The sequence below is a fragment of the Dysidea avara genome, chromosome 1 (assembly GCF_963678975.1).
Source record: "Dysidea avara chromosome 1, odDysAvar1.4, whole genome shotgun sequence".
Lineage (NCBI taxonomy): Eukaryota > Metazoa > Porifera > Demospongiae > Dictyoceratida > Dysideidae > Dysidea > Dysidea avara.
The window spans coordinates 57746087-57770181 of NC_089272.1; the positions used below are offsets into that span (position 1 = coordinate 57746087).

General features: G+C 37.4%; 2 protein-coding genes across 5 annotated transcripts in view; one reads left to right on the forward strand and one right to left on the reverse strand.

Moving 5' to 3' along the window:
• Positions 1–17261, reverse strand: LOC136237694 (NAD-dependent protein deacetylase sirtuin-2-like). Of its 4 annotated transcripts, none has more exons than XM_066027910.1 (7): positions 17186–17261; positions 16363–17137; positions 10153–10385; positions 4563–4663; positions 4451–4501; positions 3035–3154; positions 1–725 (listed from the first exon to the last, which is right to left on the reverse strand). In XM_066027910.1, exons 2-7 carry the CDS (start codon positions 17091–17093, stop codon positions 135–137), a joined length of 1827 nt encoding a protein of 608 aa, XP_065883982.1. In that variant the 5' UTR covers positions 17094–17137; positions 17186–17261; the 3' UTR covers positions 1–134. The 4 variants fall into 4 exon arrangements, with proteins under 4 accessions (XP_065883982.1, XP_065883995.1, XP_065884001.1 ...); XM_066027923.1 differs by having other exon boundaries at positions 16363–17134; positions 17186–17215; XM_066027929.1 differs by lacking the exon at positions 3035–3154.
• Positions 17250–24095, forward strand: part of LOC136237677 (sialidase-like) — a 13649-nt gene continuing 6803 nt past the window's right edge. Inside the window, exons 1-3 of the mRNA XM_066027897.1 lie at positions 17250–17453; positions 17572–17658; positions 23169–23230. Coding sequence (XP_065883969.1) covers positions 17381–17453; positions 17572–17658; positions 23169–23230 — 222 coding nt within the window. The 5' untranslated portion in view covers positions 17250–17380. The remainder of the gene's footprint in view (positions 17454–17571; positions 17659–23168; positions 23231–24095) is intronic.

Genomic DNA, 24095 nt, shown 5'->3' on the forward strand with positions numbered 1-24095 from the left:
TTTCAATGAAGTTATTCATTTGAAATTAAATATAAAATCTGAGTAACCAAACACAAAATTGTTACAGTATATTTCACTAAACTGACATTTCAAGAACAAATCAAATATCAACATCTTCTAGTCTTCCTTTATGATCAGGTGATACTCATGTTGGAGATACTAGCACACAATACAACATCCTCTCTGGTAGTCATTGTTCCTTCACTACTATCACTACTGTAGTCTAATTGTTTGGTGAACAAAGTTCTAACACCAGTTGATCTATTCTGACCTTCCTGTTTCTCATCACTTCTATCAGTTATTTTACTGGAGTAGAGTTTTCTCAGAGAGTGTCGGAGTTCAGGAGAGTCTTTCAACCTGGTCAGTTTGAGATGAGGTTGCTTAAGAGGTGAACTGTATGAAACTGATAATTGTTCAGACGATGAAGTAGTGTCACATGTCGATGACAATTGATGCGTATGATGACCAGTTTTGTTACTTGACTGATGAGAACTATCAGAAGGACCAGCTGAAGAAGAAGGGTCACTATCACTCATTCTCTCTAATTCTTCTAGCCAACCAGCAGATTGAGCTATTCCCTTAACAGAAGTGACCAAGTCATCTGTGAGTGCAAAGTCTTCCTGTTTTCTCCGTCTTGACTTGAATGGTCCTACCAGATCTCTGTTGAGTAGTAATCGTGGTACACCAGTTCTCACTAAGGACACTAGACTGGCAAATGGCTCCACCTGTATACACATGGGACATGATACACTGATAATACATGGAAAGCTGTTATGTCATTGTTTGGAACTTTTACATGTGGTACTGGGCATGGAATTTTTTGTGAACTAAATATATTATATGAACTAGTACTATTCCGTAAAGGTGATTTTCGTTGTGTGAAATGTCTCTAGGATGATTTTTAACACACTACATTTAAAACAAGAAAATGTAGGTTCCCGGATATGGAATATTTAAAAAATTGTATTTTGGTTTGCTTGCCTCACTGACCACAGCCGCAAAGCTAGAGCAGTGCACATCCACCATTTTTCACCACAATAACAAACTCACTGATGGAATATGTGGTTCCAACAAATGTCTGCTCTATTCCATTCCTTTTATCATCAGTTAATGGTGGTCTTCCTACCAATGCATTAATTCTCTGCATTGTCACTTTCTTTCAAGCCGCATATTTAGATGCCATGAAACTGGAATGACTTTCCTCCTTTGTCCACATGAAGGAGTACAGAGAAAGCAATATACCTTGTTGGAATTGTCATTTGTAGCAAACAGATCCTAGAAAATTGGTCTTCATAGCTCATTTCTGTCACGAGTTATGATCGATTAAATAAGCCCCTGCCATATAGAGGTCTTCAGAAGAATACAAAACACGCATATTCACAGAACGCCATTGCTCCAAGCTAACGCCATGTAATAGCTAGAGGTATACTGATATAAGAAAACTAAACCAATCCGATATGGATTAATCATTTTGAAACCGATACGATACCAATCCGATATACCGATATAACTAAGTGTAGCTATTTATATTTGAGGAACCACATATGCCATGTTCAACTTTATTTTAACTATAGTCTGGCGTAGCCAACGCGCGCGAGGGTCTGGTGACAGCCGCATTCAGTACCTGTGCCAGCCTTACGAAAAACTGGCGCGTCCAATCAGATCGCTTAGTGACCAATTAACAACATTCTATGACGTTATTTCCGATTTGGCTACTGATTATGGTGAGTTTCTTATGTCTTTTCCACAACCAGCACAAACGTAAGGGTTTGTAGAGGAAATAGACATCATTCAAGTGCAAGTACAGTAGCTGTCGCGCTTTGTTACCGGAGATTGTCCAAGTGTTTCGCACGTATTTTCAAATTTAATTGCATTCCATCTGCACATGTGCTGAATGCGGCTGTCACCAGAACCTCGTGCTACACGCGGGTCAGCTACGCCAGACTATTTTAACTACTGAAGAAACTACTGAAGACAGTCTTAACATTATTGGCTATGGCTTGGTTACCCATGGTGGTGTGGCCTTTGTTGGCAGCTCAGACTATAAGGCACCCACAAATATTTTAATACATGCCCCTGCCAAGATTAGTCTGGATTACTTCGCATTTTAATGGCTTGTAGAGATGGCTGGTTGTTTTATGCTGTGCTCTTGATTCATCTTTCTGCTGTTTCCCGAGGCCCACCACTATAAGTGTTAGTAGTATGGGTAAGCTTTGTGACAACAAAACAGTAATTATCCATGCACTTAGGTGGCTTCGCATAGCATACTGCTTGTAAACAAGGAAGATAACTACTGTTTCCTGCCCTTGTTAGCTAAATAATAAGGTTTATAATGTGGCTTGATCATTGGACAGTGTCCTCAAGATAGTTCAGTTGTATATCGGTGTATCGTATCGGTTTTAGCAGCAATATCGGCTCCCACCGATATAGTAGAAATGTCTATATCGGCCACCGATACGATATGTATCGGTATATCAGTACACCTCTAGTAATAGCCATAATGTTTTATGGAATACTAGGTTATTTTGGACGTCTAAATCATGGGATCTATATTAGCATCTCAAAAACCACCGATGCGAATTGACTAATTAATTAATATGTTGTTAAGCACTCTATATACCCATATTGTCTGTGGAGTAAGCTGCTTAACTGTGGCTGGTGGTAAGCACATTCAGTTATCAAAATATAGTGCTATATTGTCTCCATTTACCATACTGACAAAGATCCACCCTTATCTGTTTCTCTTATTTGTAAGGTCAAGTTAGAAATAGTGTTGCCATGACATATTAATACAGTAACAACAATGACAGTATCGATATCACAAGGTAGTGATTAGTATATTGGTATTTTCAGGATAGTAGTGTAATGATGTGGGACAGGCCAGACATATGGTATTTAGTGGTTGACACAAGTCAACCTCAAAGTAAACTGTGAGGTTATAAGGTTTCTAAGTTCTCCTGTTCAAGAGTTTGGATAATCAAGGACTACTAGTCTACTACATAAACACTAAACACAACAACACAGTAATACTCACTTCCAGAGAAGTACCCATCACAATCAACAGATCACACAAACTAAAGTCCTTTCTTTGTAGAGTGTGGAATCTTGATGGTAGGTCTTCACCAAAGAACACAATATCTGGTTTAACTAAACCCTGTAATTGAAATATATGTGTATGAATGAATGTGTTACCAGCACAGGAATACATGATCTTATTTTGGAAAACCAATTATTTCAACACATAAGCAAATAACACTGGCTACCCCATCTGACTGATAATAAATTATCTTAAACTGGCCAAGTCTACTTTTACAAACCAAACCTGTTGGCATATCAAAGCTATAGAAGTCTTGGGAAGGAGCCAAAACAACATTATTCATGTGGACAGGCCGCAAATGTAATATGGTACATTTTGTGCCACTGAAGTGCATTTAGAGCTCCCAAAGTAGCTTGTTATTATGTCCCCATCCATTTTGAACCTTACCTGGTGCCCACCACCCCTGTGAAGACTTGTGATAAAGAAAAGACTTTCTAAATGGCAGACAATCGTAGACACTGTTTTCTTATATTGTACCCATGGTGAACATAGCATTAGTGGTGAGTTATAGTCTGAGCAGAATTTGCTACCAATACTTTATATTGGATTTTTACTAACTTTTGAGTCATTCACTGTCAACGTTTTTGTTTTTGAAATTGCTGCCATACCACTTTAATTGATTATTTTTCTTTCAAATAATAGTATGCATATCCTCCTAATTAATAGAGAGACATGTAGGTGGTAAAATCTCTATAGCATTAACCATTACACCCACATAATCCAGAAAACTGGATTTAAGCTTAATAAATATGCATGCCTTGCTCAAAGTGCTGTAACTTTTGAAGCATCCACACTATGGCTATGCAAATTACGTCATTCTACTTGTGATGTAACAAGGATTAAAATGATACCTAGGGTTTTACTCTAACGCTAAATGGCGAGGCCAAAAGTAGCCGTGAAAATAACTTTTCGGTAAGGAAACACACAAACCCTTTACATACCTTTATAAAATGGTCGATAACTCGATGGTAGTTACTCCTATCACCTCGTAACAACTTCCACTCAATGTGTGACGAAATTTTCTTTTCTATCAGGCCATATTATAACTGACGTGAGTAAACCCACAATCGAAATTAAACATGTGGCAAGAATTTAGAAACACGGAGACGTGACTTGTTGTTCATGCTTCATAGTAAGCCACTATAGTTCCAGTGTTCATTTAACCTTCTCCAAGTAGCCCAGTGAACACACTTTTAATCTATGTGTATTTGTAGGCTGTAAGAATTAAGTTAAGCCACCTAGTGTCGCCATTCGTACCCATATTGTGCAAACACGCATTTCCGAAAAGCTCTCTGTGGGTTTAAGGGTTAACATTAACAGTTTCATACAAACAATTATCACAAATGTCATTACCTTGCAATAAGAGTTAGAACATGTAGGAATTTCATCATCAAATATCATCTTCTACAATCACACACATACGTACATGTAGTTAACACAATAAATGATATCATGTGATACTCACCTTAACCACCTCTGGGTCCTGCTTGCTCTTACAACTGATACATGAAGCAGTGGAGAAGGTGCCATGAGCCTCCACCAGTTTACCAGGCTTTACTCCAGCCACTGTAGAGTCATATACAAGCCATCACTCCATTAATAGTACACTAACATGTACAATACAGTACAAGTAATAGACTACATAATTTTACATAGATAAGTTTTCATACAGTTGCCTGTAAAACACAGTGGCCCAGTGTATCTCAATAAAAGATAATCATTTTGTGAATAGGCTCACCCATCTCATCATAAGGTAAGTACAGAAACTTTGTTGGTGATTTTTAACTGTATTAGTCTTACAGTGACTCTCACTCATATGTAGAGATGTACTGATAAGGATTCTTCAATAGTACCGATATTCAATTTAATCTGTAGCCAATACCAATTATAATGATCTGATATTTGTATACTTTGTGTAATATAAATCAAATAGTATATACAGGTGTAGTTCCTACATCTTTAGACCATGACAAATTAATCTTATGTTTCACAGATGTGACGGGTCAATGTTTTGGCAAACCCAAAAATAAATGCAAATCATGTGATCTCTTAAAAAGATTAATGGCTGTAGACTCTTTAATATTGTGCAAGCAATAACAGGTGTAGTAGCAAAGGGAAAGGAAATGGAACTCCATCAATTTATTTCAGAAGGACTTTAGCTTTAGCACCTTTCAAGATCGAGATACTTTCAAGATCGAGATACTGTAACAGAGCAGTCATATAAACTCTAACAAAGCAGGTAGTTGCAACTGAACATTTATTTTTCGACCTGCCGGGTCACTACTAGAGGACAAACAATCCGTGAAACATATTAATTTGGTATGGCCTTAGTATTGAAAAAGAAAAAAATTTAATTTTTGATACAATTATGAAACTTTCCTTATAAGTTGTACTCCTTGTGACATGAAGTTTTTGATACAGTGCCATTGCTCATTTAACCTTGAGTTACCTTTACAGCTATTTTTGTACTGAAAATTCATCATTTTTGTCTTCATTTCCCTGAGGTCAGTTATAAATTAAAGGAGCTGCTAAAATGACCTACTCGGCTTTTATTGAAGTCAATAGGTGATTGCATTCCAAAGTTATGATCATTTATAATAGTCATGAAATTCTATGAACAAGTATTTTTTAATTTAAAAATGAAGTATGGATCTATGCAAAAAAAAGTAGTGAAACAAGAGATGAATGATGGTATTACAGCATAGCTCGGTGGGAAAGTCTCTACTTTGGCATTGAGCAAAATTATAGCTAATGTGCCAAAGTAGGGACTTTCCCATCGAGCTAAACTGTAATACCATCATTCATCTCTTGTTTCACTACTTTTTATTGCATAGATCCCTACTTCATTTTAAAATTTAAAATACTAGAGTGTTTAGTTTTTTGTTGTAGCACAGCTAGTTACAGTGTAACTTATGTATGAGCTAGTTATTAAATTCCTATTAAAGTACCTGCTGTGCCAAAATTGGAAACACACAGACCCGTAGTAGCGTGCATAGCTTACCTTTGATCGTAGTAGCAGTGGTGCTCAGATCTATGACCTGTCTCAGTACGATGGTCCGCGTTCTATTCATCCAGGCCAGAAGTTGCTCAAACGAAAAGGCCCTTTCAGTTGTCAGGAGCTTAGTCTCGACTAACAGGATGAAGTAATACAATTTACACCTGAGTACTACCTAATCACCCGCTGATCTCGCCATCCGGCTGAGTCATTGTGTTCACAAGAACAAGCCGTCGAGTATCAGTCCGTCTATTAAGTAGCAAATCTCTTCGTTGATTGTAGTCCAGGCATTGGCAAATGTCAAAGTGACAACTCAGCAGCCTTAATGTTTCACCATACATTTCATGTGCAACACTTGAAATTATAAGTGCCCAGCTCTTCCAGCAGCATAAGCACTTTCTGAAAAAAATTTGTGGTGTCTACAGAAAAATAGAAAATTAACACCTCGGTATGGTTTCGATGCTTGAAGAAGACAACCAACCTGATTGAAGATAAAAGGAAAGACAAGGCACACAGGGCGTACACTCGTTGGAACCCCAAAAGGCACATCTCACTGGTGAGTTTGTTATTGTGACAATGGTGACCATACGCTGCTTCAGTTGGGCTCTAGGCTTGTGACTGTGGTCGGTGAATGAGTGAGATGAAATTTCAAGTTTTGGAGATTGTTTTAAAATTCTATATCCAGTCACCGGTAAATGTTTTCTTGTTTTTAATGCTGTATTTCATGTTATATGGACTAATATTATTCCATAAAGGTGATTTCCACGACGTAATATGTCTCTAGGATGATTTTTAAAGGCGGCACATTAAGTGGCACATGTCATTTTCGGGGACTCCCTACTTAAACAGTACTGTACTGTTTGATTACTTGCCTATTAGTAATTTACACCCCAAGGGCAAAGAATTTTATGACGTACTTACAAAAATGAATATAACTTTGTAGTGGAATGAGATACTAACTTCAAACAAATGTCAATATAGTTCTTAGATCACCTTTAATTTGATACCATGTTTTAACAGTGTAGAATAATGCCTCAGGGAGATAAAGACAAAAATGAGTAATTTTCAATGTAAAATGGCTGTAAAGATCACCAAAGGTCAAATCTGCGATGGCTCATTATCAAAAAATGTATGTCAGGAATTGTGTGGAAAGTTTCATAATTGTATCACCAAGTGTACAAAATGCTCATTATTGGTGCTATGCTACAGTAGTGGGATATGCTAATCACATGTTCTGCTGACCCGTGGTCTTCCAAATACAGTAACCCCCTACAGTTTCAAGTTGTGTAGTCCATTAAACATAGCAAAATTAATAACAAAGCCATAGAATACACATTCAAACTTGCATTACCCATCAAACACTCCCTACAGGCAATAAACACCTACACAACATGACCCCAGACAATCAGCTGGTCTGATAGTAAACAATAACTTGTTAGGGTCAACAACAGGATGAGCTACATTAAGTGTCAGACATAACATGTCAAAAAGTCATCATGATCTTAATGAGTTTGTGCTTTATACTGTATGTAATCATAGTAACACTGAATATTGTCAAGACTTCATAAATGTACACACACACACACCCTCCTGTGTGCATATGCATATACACAAGCATGCACGCACGTACATGCTCATATGCGCATTGGTAGAAATACAACAAATGGGTTGCTGAAGAGCTGTGTGGCCTTGCCAATCAACCTCATAGTGACCTCCTGGTCTCAACCGCTTCTACTGGCCTTCATGTAATTCTCAAGGACTTCACTTATTTAAGACTGGCTGATATGTGCTACATATACACACACTTCACACTTAGAAGTTACATGTGCGTATACACATTAAAAGAACTTTGGAGTGAAAGATCAAAGTAAAAAGTGCTAGATTTAATATTGCCATACAGAACAGTTTACACAACCACAGTGCTATAATTACACAACCACAGTGCTATAATTACACAACCACAGTGCTATATCAAGGTACCATATAGTAAAAAACTTTGACGAATTTGGCGAATGGCGTTCAATTCGCCAAAGTTTTTTTCGCCAATTATTTTAGATGATCACACGAGCACATTGAGTCTCTCGCATTGAGTAACTAGAACTTGAGATGAAGGTCAGCTCGTACAACCACACAATAAAGATCGAGCTGACTTTGGAAATCTTGATTTTCCTAGGAATGTGTCCCACAGTTGTAAGCACTCCTTGGGATAGCATTTCCAACTGGCTTCCCGTTCACACGTCGGTTAGTTCGTTGTCTCGTGATGGGTTTGGCCAAATACTTTGATATACGTGATAACCTCTGTTACTGGAGTTCACTGAGAAGCAAATACGGTCGCTCTCGGCATCACAGGAGATAGAGAAGCACATACGCTTTTGCTAGCACATCGTTAGATCAGTAGCTACAAAAGTACTGCTACAACAACACTAGCTACCTATACACTTGCTACACTACTTAACTGATGAGTTGACACCTTGTCGTTTTATCCTTACCGAGATCCTTATGTACAGTAAAAACTTTGGCGAATATTATTTCAATCGCCAAAGTTTTTTCCGCCAATTTTTTTAACAGAGGGGTTTCGTCACACTTTTTTACTGCCAAAGTTTTTTACTATATGATAGTTATAGCACTGTGTGTGGTCAGAAGATTAGTCAAACAGTGCCCTGACCCTAGATTACCAAAAAGGACACATAACTGGAAAAGAAAACATCCCAGAAGATGAGTAAAAAGACTCCAGAGGGTCTTCAAGATACGTCCGATCATTATCCAAGACAAAAGTCACTTGTTTCTGCTTGGTAAGTCTTGAATAATTTTGTACATGTATTTGTTTAACTCCACTTCAAACTTGAAAGTTCTATTAAAGTTGTTAAAGCACTGCCTTAAATATAGCATTTCCTTGTGCTAAAAGTACACAAAATAATTAGAAATTTTCAAATAAAGTAGGGACCATACTACATCGATAAAAAACACTGAAACAAGTTGGAGTAGTGCATGATATTAAATCACAGTAAAACAATAAGAAGTGTTATATCCCTACTGTGCATTTCCATTATGGTATCTTTAGCACAGTAGGGATATAACACTTCTTATTGCTTTACTGTGATTTAATATTGTGCACTACTCCAGCTTGTTTCAGTACTTTTTATCGACGTGCTATGGTCCCTACTCTAGTTGAAAATTCCAAATTTTTTTTTGTGTACTTGTTTTTGTAAAATAGAATATTATGACTGGTGAACCCATGCATATTGCATTAAAAGAAAGAAATGGTACCAAGCGCCCCAGCTATCAATTATCGTCTGAAAAGTGAAGTATCCATTACGCTTCCTTGTCAGCTATGTTCAACCTGTTACACAGCATTACGAATCAAGAAGTGTTTGAAAAGCACCTCCGCAACCAAAGTAGCTACTACCAAAACACGGACGATTTCCGTTACAAAGGGAAGCCATCACGTACTACTGCCAAATTGTAGAAAATTCTGTTTACTAATTTATTTATTTTTTATTCTGTAGCAACTTGTTGAAAGTATTTTGGGTTGATCTGAAGACTTGCTTGGGTTTCGTTTTACCTAACCAATACTGCTTCATCCTTGCATGTCTGGAAAAAGCGAGGCTGGTTTCTGGGTGATGTTTTTATAGGCCATCCCCACACCTTTGTGGTCACTACTTTGTCTCTCACCCACTCTTTTATTTCAAATAGAACTCAGGCAGTACTTTAACTAATACACATGATGTCACTAACAAGGGATAATAATAAACAGTGACATCATAAACCACAATACATACAAGGGACTGTTATTTCCTGCCATCATGATGTTTATAACTTACTGAGAAATACTATACACAATAATAGGTGTACACATGTACATACCAGTTCTCAGGCACTGGCTACCTTTAGCATAAAATATTTTGATTACACGAGTTCCAAAAGACAAACTTGATACATACATATTTTTAAGAGATCAATTCCAGCAAACCAGTGCATGTCTGTACAGGACATGTACAGTAGCAAACACAACTACATAGAGGCTGTAAACACACACTATCTTTTTCTTACATATACATACATCTTTCTAGTCCATCAATATTTTGTGTGTAGTTCCTCAGCAGGACTCCTTTCTCCTGTAGTAGTCTGATAAACCAGTGGACTGGATTAGGTTGGTACTTTCCTGGGTACAGCTCCTTGGCCAGTGTGAAGAATGGATTGGGATTGTGAGGGAAGAAGGTGATATCAAATATGTCAGTAGCACTGGAGAGATTGTACTGCTGTAGGTTATCATAAAGACCAGTCCCTGGAGTCCTGTATAGAACAACCATAGTATGTAAAGTCTATATGAATATGTACCTATGGACAACTGTACAGTAGGTATATGTGACTGGCTGAGCAAAAACCATGCATTTTTCTCGAACTTCATTTTATGACTTCTTTGTTGTCTAGAGGAAAAAACCCAATGGGCTTTTTCCATTGGGTTGGCTGTAAGTTTCAGTCTTATCTGGTAAGTACTTTCAGAGTTATAGAGATAGACATTAAGAATAGCAAAACAATTGATTTGTACAGTGCATATATGGGAAAATTTTTACAGACACTTGATAATTATGTCTCGAGTGCAATGCGATACAAAGTTGGGACTTGTGTCATTCTATCCATCATGAACTGGGGTATTCATAGTTTTTGGCCTAAATACACCAAACAAGGTTGTTCATGCTTAGAAACAGTTACCTTTTGCCGCAACATAATCAAACGCACATAACTCATGTTTGCTTCATCGTAAAAAAACGAAACAAAAATATTCTTACTCTCCACGCAGAGGTGAATCCGTTGGTATCATAGATATTTCAATTGGAGTCTTCCTGAAGCAATTAAAACACGCGTAAAATTATTTATGTAGCATGCATTTTTACCCAATGTATTCAACAGCATTTACCTAAATTATGCAAACAAGTCGGGTTTTCGCTCAGCGGGTCACATATGCTTATTTTGGAGCATAACTCTAGAAATGCAAGTGACTTTAAGTTTGGTCCGATTTACACATGAATCAAAAGGACCAGACAGTTTGTCCTCATGCACTCTTAACAATGTGAGATATTAGGCCCATCATCACTAGAACACTACACATGGAACATTCCATAACAACATGTGTTATGTGTACCGTTAACTATTTACCTTCTAAAGAACAACATTGTGACAGAAGCCATCATTAATATTATTCATATACTACACTAGTAAAAGAACACGAAGTACCAGACCAACAAAACTCCTTCTATAGTACCTTGTACTGTGTATGGTATCAGGTGTCTGTTAATATGGGTCAGTTATGTAGGTAAGAATCTATATATGTACAAGGACTATGTGTAACCATAAGATTCCTTGAACTGACTACATAAACGTACATACTGTAGTAATGATATCACCTATAGTGTATCATGTGATGACTTATACACAGAAAAAGAAAAATAATTCAATAGCTGGAACTTGCAGGCCAATAGGGATGACAGCTTGCACTAATAGAAAATGTCATTGGGTGAACACAAGACAGTAATCTGCATAACAAGTGACAATAAAACATCTTTACTCAATGGAACTTGTTCCCTACCATCATCTTTTGATATATCGTAGTGGGTTCCCAGGAATCCGGCACTCACCCATAACAACTCCAGTATCAAACAACCCTAGCTCGCCTCAAACTCACCAAAAACTTACTTTCATACAGACAGTGAAGGACATCATTATGCTTATCAGGTAAACGTAAGGTTAGCGTTAGGGTCCTTTGGTTTCTTCTTCACCTGGACTTTTTACTGGTTACTTATTGAATCACATTTGTAATGAGCTGGGTAGCTAGCAACAGTAGCACCGCTGGTACCACACTGGCTTTTCACACCAGTGATCGAAGTTCAAGTCCAAAAAGTTTCGCATATTTTCTTTTCATTTTGCCAACCTTTTTTGTTTAAGTTATTTTTGTAACGTACGTATGGAACCGGACGAATAGTGCCTTCCTCGACATATAGCACCAATTCACATTGGGAATTAATAGCTTTACAGGTAATGCCAAAATAAGGCTGATACTGATACTAGTATTGGTATCAGTGCATCACTCATACCCATAGTCAAAAGGAAAAGGATAGCAGAAACTCATATACACCTGTACATGTGCACATCATTAATACATAACTATTCAGAATGTATCTACATTTAGCTATAACAACTGATTCTCTTGTAACAAAATATTGTCACTACTACATGATGGTTTAGATCACACTATATGTGATGACAGCATCCCTGACATAATGGACGAAGCATTAATTATAATGAGTAAAATAATTGAAAAAATCCTGGAACACTTTGTTCTTTGTAAAGAAAGGGTCCAGTGATATAAACCTGAATATCATCACATTCTCTTACTCAAGAGGAGTTGGAAGTCTTTGTTTTGTTGCAGCATTATGGACACTTTTTCCCGGCCGTCATGTCAAGAAAGGTGATAACAAGGAAACACTTACTCAGCAATGGATTCCCCCTATTCATGACAAACACAATGGTCTGAATCTCAACTCTGTAAATCGATCAACACATTCATACTTGCTGTACAAATCAATTAGTTTAGTATAAATAATGTGACTGTTCTATTAGAGCTATTACTGTTCTATAAGAGTACATGTACTGTATACGTAGCTGGTTATTGTTGCAAGCTTTAAATGCTGCGAGTAAAAAATTACGTCACAATTTTGTGCGAACATCCTGTTGTTGCACAAATAAAACCTCACAGCTATTTACTATATTTATTATCTTTTTAGACGCTCACCACTAGAGATGTGTAAAGGACATTGGAAAACTCATTGAAAATGACTTTGGTGTCCCACAAAGTTCTTGCATTCGTGGCTACCACATTTATAGCGAAATACGGACTGCAGTGTTTGGGGAGCTGATAGGGAATTACACAACGTTGTAGATCGATATGCAGTGGCAGTTACAAAGGATTCAGGCAAAACTGTGGGACACCTGCCAAGAAAAATATCATAGTATGTTTATAGAGCGAGGTGGTGATATAACTTGTGTGGTAACGGGAAAATAGTGGCAGCATTTTAATAATGGCAACATTTCTATTGTAGGGGATTAATTTTCCGTGAATTCGTACTTGATGGGAAATAAATTTCTCGCAACAAAAACCAACTATACTGGTATCTCAGTCTTTTGTACCAAGCATTAAGTCTTCTCGGCCCTCATCTCCCTATGAGTTGACTGTAATTTCCTAGTACTTCTATTATATGTCTATAGTGAGATGTCCACAGGAGATGAATGAAGTGTGTGTTTATTACACAATCCTGAAATTGCAATAAACCTTGAAGAAACCAGCTATGAAGATGATCCCTCAATAAGGGGACTATACAAACTACAGTACATATAGTTTCATATATTTTAACACTTATTTGTGGCTGCTTTATCTGTGGCCAACTACCTTTTAACATTTGTTTACTGTATTTTGTTGATTTATAATTACTATGTGGTTTTCATTTACGTAAACATAAACAATCTAGTTAGTTCATAACATTTACTAAGACGTATGGTAACCAAGTGGTTTAGTATACAGTGAGGATTATACAACATGAATTAGTATACCTGAAAGTATAATGGAAACTACATCAATCATGAAGGGTTTTGATTAAAATAAAGTACAGCACACACTTTAATAGAAGTTCAGGTCACAAAGTTACTCAAGTAGTGAAACAATTGTGTACACACTAAATATGTTATTCCAATATACTGTAAGATCATGCCTTGTAGGATCAATTTCAATTGTGCATATTCGATTTGTTTATAAATTCAACTACAAGCCAATCAGCATCACATTTTTCCCTGGCAGAGGAATTGAGTACAACGTTGTTCTTCCCAGACTGTGTAATTGAATACAGAAGTGTATTATTATTAAAAGATGATCAAATAAAAGGAATACATTGAAGTACATATACGGTACATCTTGTGAGTCTGCAAGTTATTAAAAACTTGCTAAGTAAAGGAAAAAACTTGCTAAGTAAAGGGCATGGAACCCGTTTCGCTCATGAGTATTCATCCCAGATGAATACCCGTTTCGCTCACGAAACGGGTACAACGCACTTTTAGCAAGTATTTTAATCGCTAAAACTCTCACGAGACGACATTGCATTTGGGCAGTACTGTACATAATAGTGTACATGATAAAGACACATTAGACATTGTCTGGCTTTGTACTAGCTTACATGCCCACACACAGTGTTGAATTACACATCTCCATATGTATGTGACTGGTGACTAGCTATTGTATTACAGAGACCATTAAACTCTATTGTGTAGTAAGATTTGTTCATGTGAAACTTATTGGTTAGTTTTGTAAAGATGTGATACAACATTAATTTTCTTTAACCTATTATAAAGGGAGTTGGCTTCCTATCCACTTTTATAAGGCTTAAGTTAAAAGGAAAATTATTTTCACTGCCTGGAAAACTTGGAGATATGTTTGCAAACAGGCTACATGGTAAGTGTATTAGTGAAGCCCATGTTTGAAGTCGGTGATAACTAAATTATTAAGGAGTATAGTTAAAACTACTGAGCCTCAGCCAGCCACACCAAGACTGTATTATGGTTTCTCAGTCATGCATCTTACTGGGAGAGCATGTTAGTGTGATGTGATCCAGTCATGCACAATATTGTACACCATTGTAGTACATAGTAGTAAAATTACCTTCCATGTGTTAACTAATTGATGTGTAATATATGACACTTTGTACATGTCTCATAGTAACCAACCTTGATAATTACACTGGTTTATGACACATTATCCCTCAAATGTATGTCACTTTGGGAAAAGGTAAGCACACAAAAAGTTATAAGAGACTTTCCGGTGTATATGCATAGATTGATCAAGCAACCACATGGTAAATATATACTGTACAATATCTAGTACATGTTAATGACAGTGGTTAATCTCTTTATTATGATGACACAACAATTACTGTGTTTTATGTGTAAGTATAATAAGGCTCACATTTTTGCAAAAATACTACATAGTTCTATGCATCTCATTGTAGAGACTTGGGTAAATGCTGTTCACTGCATAACGTAAGGTTTCAGTATTACAGCAGAAAATTTTACACATCAAGCTTCACTTTATGAACTTCATAGAAATTTGTACCACACAAAAACCACTATGAAGTAATTCAGTAATGCATTTGTTTTCTCGCCTCTGCACACCACTGAGTGTTGTTTACAGGATACTTCCAATATTATTTATGTATACAGTCCTTTGATCAGCAATGATACCACACAGAGCCCACTACCACACAAACACAAAGTTGTTACACAAGTACGTGTACATCAAAGCATAAAAGTTTTACACAAATCCCATGAATTTTCATGAGTATACCTATTGGAATTGCAAACACATACGTACATTGATATAAATGAGCACAACCTGCCCTTAACCTTTCATGGCTGTGTACCTTACAAAGCACACCATATCATGTTGTACAAGTCCTCACTGCACACTATATGTACCACTATACTAATTAACTTGACCACTAAATAGCAAACCACAAAATACATAATACTAGTAACTAGTTTATATCATCTTCTTGCTGAGTGGTTAGCATCATGGCTAGTTTCTTAGCACAATTGCAGTATCAAGTAATTGCAGTAGAAAGGAACCACTGTGGGTATGTCTATTTCGGATAAGCATATCGTTCTAGCTATGAAATGCACAAAGTACCAGCGCTAGTTTACAGTGTAGTGTTGGACAATGCACAAAAATAAAAACCAAGACAATTATCAGTTGGCTCGGTCAATACAGTCCAGGATGCTTTATATTTGGAATGTATATAGCTTATGTTTCAAGATTAGGCCACTCCAAATAAATTCTGTTTCCCGTCCACCGCCAACATCTAGTTACTGTCAGCTCTAAATATTCCATTATTCTGTATTCTTCCATTATTTCCTGGTTATTGTTGCATACTGACAGGCTCAGTTGAATCCATGTCAGCTCAAGTCGCCACAAACTTCACGTGTGTGCTATTTTTTCAACTTAAAAGGAAGGAACAAGCTTAATCATGCTTTTATGCAGTTTTTTTGATTTGTGCCAGGCAAATAATGGCTTGAAAAGCTACCAATCTTATAATGAAAAATGGAAATGGACCACCCCCGCATGCAAATATGCTTGAGTACAGGACAGGAAACAGAGAATATATTTGGAGTGGCCTTAACTAGGATAATGATTTGCTAGGATAACAAACGCATATTACTCACAAACACTAACCTAAAATCAGGTATCCCAGATGAAGTGCTAATCCCAGCACCACTCATCACTACGACATTTTTGTAAGTTCCTTTCCCCAACTCCTTTCCTATATCCTCCACACTGCTTGGCCTTCCTGGATGATAGCTACGACGATGAGACCTAGAAAATGACTCTGTCTTAACAGCCTTGAAATCCATTGATATAGAATATCTTGATGAAGATTTGCCTTTCTCCGTACAGGTACGAAGTGATTTAGCAAGTCTGCTGGTGTCGTTCTCTTGCCAAGCTTGTTTAACACCATTGTACAGGGAGAACCTGTAGCTTGTTGGTCCACTTACAGGACTAATCAAAGAGGTTAAACTACTTCGATCACTGTCAGGTGTTACTGGTGTTTTTCTTCTAGTCAACTTTGTATTGACACTGGTAGTTCGCTTGCCTGTTATAGGGCTGGCTTTATCAATGGCCGTTATGCCCCTCGAGATTGTAGGGGCATTCTTCGTGGCCGAAGTCGATTTGAATCCTGGAGAAGCCTTTGATTTCTTCGCCTGCTTTGTTCTTCTCTGCTTTTTCGGCTTTGTTGCTAGGCATCCCTTGCCGTTAAAGTCTTTGATTGAGAAAGGACTGCTAAGTGGACTGGTAAAACTGGAGCCAGCATGCGTCTCTGGGGTTATCATGTTGAAAATTCCAATTAGTGCACGCTGGCAACGAAGCACAGAGTTGGTTCTAGCCCAAAACCGAACCGCATTCATCTATGAGGTCCATCCGAAGTCTCTCTTTTGAATATTAGCACCTTCTATGAACAGCTTAACGTGTTAACAGTACAAAGAAATGATATCTTTACCAGCGAGACAAACCGCCGCTTTCCGGATTTCAAACAACTTGGTAAACAACAACACTTTAGTTTCCGGCCACCTATCTCCGGATATTTTATCAATTAAGGGCGGTCGATGAAAGAAAGTGCTTCTCTGTTCCGTTGGTGGTAGCTAGAGCTTAGCGGGCAACTGAATCACTTTGTATTTCATCGTAGAGTATTAGAATGAAGCGGATTAGTAGACTGGTATTGTATCTCGCTAGTGCGTGGTCGCTAGTTGCGATAGCCAACTCGCAAAGTAAGCAAATCACACTATTGTGTCATTCCGAGCATCACATCTTTACTGTATACTATCACAATCGTATGCATGCAGTACAAGCCGTCCAGTTTGTAATGACCTGTGATTCGTATTGTAGACGAGTGTACTGAACAAGAAAGATTACTTGCAGCTGATTGTGATAACTGTCCACTGGGCAATGACATGGATTGCAATTGTACAAGAGGTGTGTGCAGTGTACATGTGTGTTCACTGTGTTTGTATAGTGTAAAGCACCTACAATGTAGGTATATAATATATAAACTGTATTACATTACCAGCATAACTCAACATTGTTAGTACCAGATGTTTAGTTTATGTAGTTGAGTGTGTGAATATTCAATGTGTGATAACAAATCATTAAACTGCTGAGCTACGTAGTAATGACAGAATCCAATGTGTATGAGTATAGGAGGTTTATTTTGAATTGGTCATCATCTTCGTGAATATCTCTATACCTCCCTCAGCATTCTCTAATCTAATAGTTACTAAATGAATTTCTTTTCTTCATTAATACTGCATGAATATTTTCATCCTAATCCATTCTTCAGACACAACAGACCATTACTATGAGCTGCAGCATCCTGGTATGTAGTTATGTATACAAATGCAACCACATATGGGAACTGTAGTGTTGGTATGCACTTTTTGGTGCTATGAATTTATTTTTTGTGGGCTGTGTTTTCTTTGGTTCTTACAAAATGCCAGGTGGTTGAGAGTTGTACAAAAAAGATTGTCAAAGGATTCCCACTCTGCCATGTAATGTTTTGTGACAGAAATTCTGTGTGGGGTGAGAATCATGCTCTAGTGAGTACCTACGCAGTGGTGAAATGGTTTGATTTGGAATTGTACTATGAAATTGCTGGGTGTGTGAGGCTTGGTTTTTATCAGTGATGAGTGTTTGTAGTTCTTTTGAGTTGTGACTAAATTTCTTTGCTCTGTGTGTGGTACATGAAGGATGGCAATGTAATGATGTAATGTGGTGTAATACATCATTGTACATGCATAGTTGACCTGTAGACATAATTTGTACATGAATAAAAATGTAAACTTAAGTGACGTGCTAATATATGTGAATTACATATGCCTAAATGTCAATGAATTTACAGTAGCTTGAAATAAATGATGTGTCTGCTAAATCAATTTCTTGGTACTCAAATACTTTAATTTGTAATTCAATAAAAGGATTTCCTTTTCAGTCACTGAAAGAACATCTTCAATGTTTTTACTGCTCAATGAATTAGCAATGTGGATGTGCTGTACATGTAATTGACAGCCAATGGAAAGTTAAGGCTAGTCAGAATCCATTGCCTGTAGAGATAAATGTGTAGCCTGTTTAAATTAAGAACATGGTGTTGATAAGTGTTGATTGATGTACATGGTGACTCTTGATAGCTGAGGTATGGATTCTTTTTTCAAATATAATTATCACTCATTAACAAAGGCATGTAAAATCCTACAAGGCCTGGGAATCAGCTTATCCTGAATGTTGTTGGATAAAGGGAAATTCTCATCAAGAGCTACATATGTGTATGTACTGAAATACGTTTACTTGAAGTGATTAATGGTGTAGAGTTTACTTTCTCAATGAGACTAGACATGGATGTGCGTGCATGTGTGTGTGTGTGTGTGTATAATGGGAACCCGGTGTTTACTGATGCAGTAGTCCACTTATCATTGGGTACGTGGTGTTAACTGGGGAAGCAAATGGCAACTGTCCTTGTCTCGCGTAATGGGTGAACATCCAGGTTGGAGTTCTGGTGCCAACATTTCTACCTGTGAAGCCTCCTGTAGGATATTAGTCCTGCCCCAGGAGCATATGCCGTTAGTGATTCACAGTACTTGCAGGTGTCTCAGTGCTTTAGCATAACGGGCTGACATGGTATCTGAAGGCTTGATTTGTGTGTGTGTGTGTGTGTGTGTGTGTGTGTGTGTGTGTGTGTGTGTGTGTGTGTGTGTGTGTGTGTGTGTGTGTGTGTGTGTGTGTGTGTGTGTGTGTGTGTGTGTGTGTGTGTGTGTGTGTGTGTGTGTGTGTGTGTGTGTGTGTGTGTGTGTGTGTGTGTGTGTGTCCTCGTGGTCTTTTGTCATGATTATAATAGCACTTATAACACACTAATGATTCAAGTGTTTTCATGACTCATAAGTATGTGTTGTTAAGTCATTGCCCATTGTCAAGGTTACTGCACAATAAATACACATGGTGTCTGTGTTTAGTGTTGTACACAAATGAGACTGCTTTGGTGATGTGTGTGGTGTGTGATTTAACCATCAAAAAATATTTCATTAATGTCTGCTGTCAGTTCAGTTTTAATAACTACACTTCCATGTAGCCCACGACTTTATAAAATTGCCTTTGGCTGTGTCAATGTGGGTGACATGCATACAAAAATGTGCCTTAATTGTTTATTTGAGAGGAACAAATTCCCACATTTTTCTCAATTCTCAAAGAGCTGCTAGTATTTGTTATTATGAGTCACAAGTACTTCTCAATGATGGGATATATTATACAGAGTCCTTTGATCCCTCTGAGTTGTGGTGTGTGCATGAATAAGATCACCTCTCTCATGTGGTTTTTGATAAAAGCCAATGTCTTCGTTTTGTCTGTGTTTTCATAATGGATTTCACCGCTAAACTAAGCCATAATTTTATCTCACACATGTGCTATGCACGTCCATATGAGGTCATTGTGTGATGTGGTACTACTGGTGGCCAGGTTGTGGTCTATTACAGTGTAGCTACCTGATTTGTGGTTGACACACTTGACTGATAACTCTACAAGGGAGATAAGGGGGAGATTGGTAGCTGAGTGATAGCGAAAAGGGAATGTTTTGGTTCTCACTATTCTGTTTTGCTCTATGTGTATATCACTTCTGTTATCAAACATTGTGTGTTTATAGTTTAGTGTGAAATGTTTAATTGTGGACTTCATGTAGATGTAATTGAGAAACTGTTAAGCCAGTAGATTTTACATGTGTCTCAATGGTCTTGGTGTGTGTAACTTACAAAGAGCCATACTACAGACCATGTAACAGTTTTTCGTTTATTGTGAATTACAGTTATTGTAAGTTACAAATTTTTTGTTACTCTTTTACACAACATGAATAGGCATGTTACACAAAGTAGCCATCTTACAACAACGTGTATTAAACTTTTTGATACTAAGAGCGTCACCAGTGAGGCTATAGGCTACTTATGATACTGTGCTATGTTATGCTATCATGTTCCCTACAATCAACTGCCTTCAGAACTAAACTATATCCTCAACGCTGTGGTCAACTTGGTATTACTGTATTCTAGCCTTGGGGCTTCAAGTTCCTTGACCACACACAGAGATAAATCTGGTAACCATGGTGACACTGTAACCACAGACAGTCAGTGATCAGTGGAATATATCTATTAGTGATTAAATTACTACCACCTAACTTGAGTTGTCATGAGTGAGGCCTTTTAACTTAGACCACATTGCTTTAGACCACTTCACTTCACTTGCCGTCCACCAAAACTTTTGTAAATCTAATCAGACAGCTTTGACTGTGGATCAGTAGAACTTTGTAAATCCATCCAATATTATTTTTCTATTGTTCTTACTTCTGACAAAATTTCTGTACATTTTTAAGCATAGTACCACTTTTATTCTATTCAAGCAATGGTGTAATTGGACTGTTGCTGCTGTATTTCTCATTGTGTGCTTTGTTACAATACACATGTATACCAGCTAACTTAGGCTCCTGTAATGTACTTTGATGTCCTATGTTTAATATTATATGTATGGTTGTCCTATATGTCTGTAATGTTTAACTTGAGTTATACTGCTCAGATAATTGTAGTTGCAGTACGACATGCGATGTTTGTTCAGTACTGTTATTGAGGTGCTTACTGTGATCCTTGTATGTATCCTCATACTGTACCCCCAGAGTGCACACACACAACACAACACACACGCACACTTTATAATTTGTGGAGTAGATGTAATCCCCCTTCTGCATTATATGAACTGTAATAATAAAATGACCACTTTACTTTGTACAAGCTACAGTAGCTTATTTTGGCAACCTTTCCAATTCAGTAATCCAATGCATTAGTACATATACCAAACAAACTCAAAGAGACCTATGATATACAGTGTTCCTTGGGTTATAGGTTATCTGTGTTATATGTTGTAAGAGTGGAAACCATCCAACATGATTATATTAGTCTTCTGGTGGGAGAATACCCTCTGATACATGATCACTGCTACACCCAGTGTAAAATAGTGTAATTGAATTACACTAATCATTGATACAGCTAATCTTTATTAACAGTGTCACCTGATGGGCGTACAGTACTAGTGTGTGTGTGTGTGTGTGTTTGTAATGATGTGCGTGTACATGCGTGAATGAATACATAGTATAGTGTGTGCATGTGCATTAGTGGCGTGTGAAGGTGATATGTGTTTATAATCACTAAGTTACTTCCCACACCTGTTACTTCTATGTACTGTACATGGCCACAGTAACTTCCAAGGATTGCTTTATCTTTATTGCCTATATTATCATAAAGAATTTAATCCAATGATCACTACCTTAACAGTTCACATGTGTAGTTAAAAACTTGTTATCTCGAGCCAGCCATAGTCTTCTTGTGTCTGGGCCATTTACGTAACTTGCAGTACCAAATGCCATTCTCTCGGTAGCCTAAAATTTGTCGCTGTGGTAAAGTTTATTGTACTGTACAGTAGTGTAGAGCAACAAGACATCCAGCTGCTGCTATGCTACAATGTGCTAGTACATAATAGCCAGTATAACTACAGTACATACAGTCTGTCTGTCTGATAAGTGTGAATAGTTGGTGTTGTGTGATGTGTACAGAAAGTAGAGTATGCAGTATATATTGTCCTTGTAAAGGGTACCTATAAAGCCATGTTAAGAGTTTGTATATACATACAAGACAAACCAAAAGAGGTTTTCACCTTTTCACTACAGCTGAGAAACTAATGGCTTTGTTACCGAATGCTGACAATGCTCTTTGCTGTGCCCTCTTTATCACCTCAGGTTATCACAAAATCATTGATGGGTGCTGAGTTTGTTTAAGAGAGATGCCATTATATTCATGATAGCCTACAAGTCTTTCCCTGTCTTGCTTGAAAATTCATCACAGGAAACCTGTCAAACTCATTCTGTTGTGGTTGAACACCAGAGCAGTTGTCTACCATCATCTACATGTGATTATGATTGTCTGACAGGCACCCACAACTGTGTGTTACAGGTTGATGTCTAGGGTGCCCCCTGTGAATATTACACATTTTGAGTTAGTGTGTGGGAAGAGATTGATGTGAATATCAGTATATGTACAAAGTCTTTCTTTATTCTATTACAATAATATACTCCTTTTATATTACGTGCAGCACTACGACGACTAGATGTCTTTTTATACTGCCAGCTTTAGTTTCAAAGGTGTGACCTGTAAAGAAATACTATCAGTGACTGTGTTCTACCCAATGGCTTCTGGTAGTGATTTTCTAAATGCTAATCATATCCCCATTGCTTAGTGATGTAGCGCATGAAACTGTCTGGTATTAACAATTGGCATTATACAGTGTAGTACATCATGAATTGTATGATTACAACATATGAGAGTGTGTGTGGATGTGTTTGTGTAGCTGTAGTATTGTATTTGTAAAATAGTTATTACAGCACTTCTGTGTTACCCCCATTGTAGCATCACCTCCAGAAATACAAGTGTCAAATATTGCCGATAGATCAGCCACCTTACGGTGGGATGTAAGTTCCTTTATAGATACATACCACCACACACACATTGCTTACACGCATGCAGTGTATTATGCAATGCGTATGGTATAACTGATTCCTGGAAAGGTGCACTCATTGTACGTGTACGTAACTAGAACAGTCTATAATGACATCTGATATTCTAATAGTCTCAAATGTTTACGATCATCAACTACTCACGTATAAAGTACTAACTATACTGTACCAGCGTACATAATATGTATAAATTATATAGGTCATTGTTATGGTATATCTTACAGTATGCCATGTGAAGTGAAACCTGTCTTAGTAAGGCTGCCTCTCTATTGAGGTCAACTTAATTTCTCAAGTGAAGACTTCAGCCACTTGCCTATTATGTAGAGCCAAAATGTGTTGGACCATAGGTGACCAGCTTAGACAGGTTCCACTGTGGTAGCTATAAATTTCCTACCTTAGTTACCATTTTGGTCTGATTGTGCAAAGGTACAACAAATAATCGATGTGAAATCTCCCTCACCGCCACATTTGTAGAGGCTCCAGTCTACCTGCTATAATTTATGAACCATACAATATAGTTACGCTTATAAAACTCTATCAAATTACTCACTATATAGTAGAGCAAGAAATTTGGCTATAAATTGTTGTTTACATAACCATATCCACAAAGCCATTATATAACTTTAAAGTGCAAGAATCAGCCTACGTACAACTGAATAGTGTAGTACTGGCACAACCTAACCTACGTATTAACAGTTGAAGTGATTATCTCCAAGTCTGGTTTTCAGACATCTGAGTAAGTGCACATGTACATATGTGACCAGCTGAACAAAAACCAGCTGTTTTCACACATCCCTCAAATTACATTTTATTGCATCTT